The sequence below is a fragment of the Ipomoea triloba genome, chromosome 5, assembly GCF_003576645.1.
Source record: "Ipomoea triloba cultivar NCNSP0323 chromosome 5, ASM357664v1".
Taxonomy (NCBI): Eukaryota; Viridiplantae; Streptophyta; class Magnoliopsida; order Solanales; family Convolvulaceae; genus Ipomoea; species Ipomoea triloba.
This window is the reverse complement of record NC_044920.1, coordinates 2,258,073-2,262,094: the sequence shown is the minus strand read 5'-3', so window position 1 is coordinate 2,262,094 and position 4,022 is coordinate 2,258,073. Positions and strand designations below refer to the sequence as shown.

Below are 4,022 nucleotides of genomic sequence, written 5' to 3'. Positions count from 1 at the left end.
ATAAGAAAAGCTTTTGTCAGTCATTTTAAATTTTTTAAAATTAGCACTTTATTAAGTCAATTTGTATTTCTTCTTTAGTTATTTGAATGACCTTTATCTCAATCATACTTTTATCTGAAATAGTGTGGCATTCATATATTCACATGCACCTTCCAACGATTCTTATATAAGACTTACCATGCATCTTTCTTTGACACACCACACCACACTAATAATGGCTTTTCCCACTCTTTATTTCTTTTCCACTAAGACTATCCTTTCTATGTATTTCTTCACTTTCTTGGTTCTACCATCTCCCTTCATTTTATCCTCCTCCAAGCTACCGGGCAATGAAACAGACAAAGTTTCACTCCTTGAATTCAAGAAAATGATCAAAGATGATCCATTTGGTGTCATGACTTCTTGGAATGAAACCATCCATTTATGTGAATGGCATGGTGTTTTGTGTGGCCAACGCCACATGAGAGTCAGGTCCATAATCCTCACTTCCTTGAAATTGGTGGGATCAGTGCCTTCACACATTGGGAACTTGAGCTTTCTTAAGGCTTTGGATCTCCGAAACAATAGTTTTTCAGGTGACATCCCGCAAAATATTGGTCATTTGCATAGATTACAAATTTTGCATTTGAACAATAACTCATTTACTGGGTTTATACCGTCAAATATTTCTGCATGTAAAAACCTACAAGTTGTAGATTTTTCATACAACAATCTTGAGGGCAATATTCCATCCGAGCTTGGCACCCTAACTAATCTTCGAGTCCTTTCTTTTTATCACAACAACATTAGTGGTAAAATCCCTCATTCCCTTGGAAATCTTTCACTACTTAATACTTTTGCAATCTCCCATAACAACTTATTTGGGGAAATACCTTATTCTCTATGTATATTATCTGAACTACAATACCTTTTAGTTAGCGGAAATAATTTGAGTGGCACTATACCCCCTTCTCTATTCAACCATTCATCCATGTTGGCTATTTATATGGGTATGAATTACATAGAGGGGACTTTGCCCTCAGACATGTTTATCACACTTCCCCACCTTATCTATTTTTCTATTCAATGGAACAATTTCACAGGAAATATTCCTATTACATTATCCAATGCAACAAATATATTGTACATCTTTGCAAGTATTAATAGACTAACAGGAAAAGTTCCTGACCTTGGAAAATTGCAAAAACTACAGAGATTTTTGGCGGAAGGTAACCATCTTGGGGAAGGGAATGTTTTTGACTTGAAATTCCTTTCTTCATTGGCCAATGCAACCGGTTTAGAGAGGTTGGAGCTTGGTGGTAATAAATTTGGAGGTTTCTTGCCTATATCAATCACTAACCTTTCAAGAAACCTTATATATCTTTCCCTTAGGAGCAATCATATTTCAGGAAACATCCCAAGGGGGATTTCAAATCTCATCAGCTTGCAGACATTGCTATTGTATGACAATAAAATCAGCGGAGAAATTCTACCTGAGATTGGGTATCTTGGTAATCTGAGAATTTTGTTTTTATTTGAAAACAAATTTTTTGGAAAAATTCCATCTTCTTTAGGAAATCTAACCCTTTTATTATACCTTAGTTTTGGAGAAAACTACCTCCATGATACAATTCCTGCAAATCTGGGAAAATGTCAAAACCTAGAGGTGTTAGATCTTTCTTACAACAACCTTAGTGGTTACATCCCAAAGGAAGTTCTTAGCCTCTCATCTTTGTCAATTGCTTTGGATCTCTCTCACAATCAGTTCATTGGTTCCATTCCAAAAGAGGTTGGATATTTGAAAAATCTAGGCTACTTGGATTTGTCCTATAATTCATTGTCAGGCCCTATTCCACCGGAGTTTGGTAGTTGTGTTTACTTGGAAATGTTGAATCTAGCAAATAACAATCTTGAAGGCCCAATTCCATCAACTTTGGCAAATCTGAGGGGTATGCAGTTCTTGGAACTTTCTCACAATCATTTCACAGGTCAAATCCCAACATTCTTGAAAGACTTCAAATTTTTACAGAATTTGAATCTTTCATACAATGAGTTTGAAGGAGCCGTACCAACCACAGGAATCTTCAACAACACAAGCTCTGTTTCAATTGCAGCAAATAAAAAGCTCTGTGGGGGTATACCTGAGCTAAAACTCCCTGAATGCAATACAACAAAGTCCAAAAAGAAGAATTCAGAATGTTATTTGAAAATAGTAATTCCTCTGATTCTTGGGATTGTTGGGCTAACTGTTGTAGTGTTTATTCTCTGTCGTAGATGGTTAAGAAGACAAAGAAAAGGGCCCTTTCCTAATTTGATAGAAAACCCAATCTTAAGAGTGTCATATCATTCCCTCTTCAAGTGCACTAATGGGTTCTCTGCAGAAAATTTACTAGGAGTTGGTGGTTACGGAACTGTATATAAGGGATGTTTGGATCATGATGGAACTGTTTTTGCAGTGAAAGTACTTGATCTTTTACACCATGGAGCTTCTCGAAGTTTTGTTGTGGAGTGTGAGGTGTTGAAAAACACCAGACACCGCAATCTGGTCAAGGTGCTAACTGCTTGCTCGGGGTTTGATCTTCAAGGAAATGATTTTAAGGCTATAGTTTACGAATACATGGATAATGGGAACCTTGAGAACTGGTTGCATTTTAGTCCCCAAGAGAATTCCCAGATTGAAGACAATGGGAGGTTAAGTTTTGTTCAAAAGCTAAACATTGTCATTGATGTGGCATGCGCTTTGGATTATCTTCATAATGACTGTGAACCTGCAATAATTCATTGCGATCTTAAGCCGAGTAATGTTCTCCTGGATGAAAACATGACTGCACATGTAAGTGATTTTGGACTGGCAAGATTTGTACAAAAAAGGATTGAAAGCTCTTCATCAGACAACTATAGTTCGATTGGAGTACAAGGAACTATTGGATATGCACCTCCGGGTAAGTTTTATAATTCACACTAATGCCTAAAAACTTCAACAATCTTCAATTCTTTCTACTTTCTAATGCATTTACTCTTGTAACCTACATTTATTTGGATAGTCACTTTTTTTTATTTTTTAATTTGTGGAGTAGAATATGGTATGGGAAGCAGGCCATCAAAAGCAGGTGATGTATATAGCTTTGGCATACTAATGTTGGAAATGCTGACTGGGAAGAGACCTACAGATGAATTGTTCCAAGATGGCTTAAACCTTCATAGCTATGCTAAGACTGCTTTAGCAGACAGAGGAGTGGAGATTGCAGATCCCAAACTTCTCCAAGAAAGAGATGAACTATTCTCAGAGGAGAATGACAAGTTTGATGTGTGCTTAGTTTGCATGATCAAAGTTGGGGTTGCTTGTTCTGTGGAATTCCCAGCCGATAGAATGAAGATTCGCGATGTTGTTGGTGAATTAAATAAAGCAAGGAAATCCTTCTTGAAGTAATCTGTCAGATTAATCTGTCTGGTATTCTTGGAGCTAGCAAGCTTAGGAGTCTGTTTCATAATATATTTTGTCTTTTCTGTCATTACAATCTGTGTTTGGTGTATTTGAAGAATTATTCTGGATATTGTTTTTAATTCTATTTCCCTATTTCCTTCTCAATTTCTTCTCTTTTTCTGCTTAGCTTCTACAAATCATGCAGACGCCCAGTTGTTTATGCATTTATAATTTTAATTGGATTAGATATCAAGCAGTAGCCCAAGAACTTGTGGTCTAGTGGCATCCGGTTGTGCGGTGGTGTGTTCGTGTCTTCATGGAGAGGATATTGACTCTTTTTGCTTGAGAAAGTAGTTATGAACAGATATTGCATTATAACAAAGTCAGTAGTACTCAAAAGATATCTAGCACTAGGATTTGAAAGAAAACAAGCTTTCTCATAAGTTCTCTTCTATTTTGATGTGTAGGTATGCCGAGATCAAAAAAGTTTGTAGATACAAGTTGGCCAATAATACAACAACAATTTTCTTGATAAAAAATACTTTATATTATCATATAAAAATACTTTCTTTTTTAGGTTTTTATAAAATTTAATAAATATGTAACCTACGTATATGCT

At 36.0% G+C, this 4,022-nt stretch overlaps 1 protein-coding gene across 1 annotated transcript; it reads left to right on the top strand.

Annotated features, from left to right (window-relative positions):
* The first annotated feature begins 214 nt into the window (after positions 1 to 214).
* On the top strand, positions 215 to 3,568 carry LOC116019647 (probable LRR receptor-like serine/threonine-protein kinase At3g47570). The gene is made up of 2 exons (XM_031259932.1): positions 215 to 2,921; positions 3,057 to 3,568. Exons 1-2 carry the CDS (start codon positions 215 to 217, stop codon positions 3,407 to 3,409), a joined length of 3,060 nt encoding a protein of 1,019 aa, XP_031115792.1. The 3' UTR covers positions 3,410 to 3,568.
* The last annotated feature ends 454 nt before the right edge of the window (positions 3,569 to 4,022 follow it).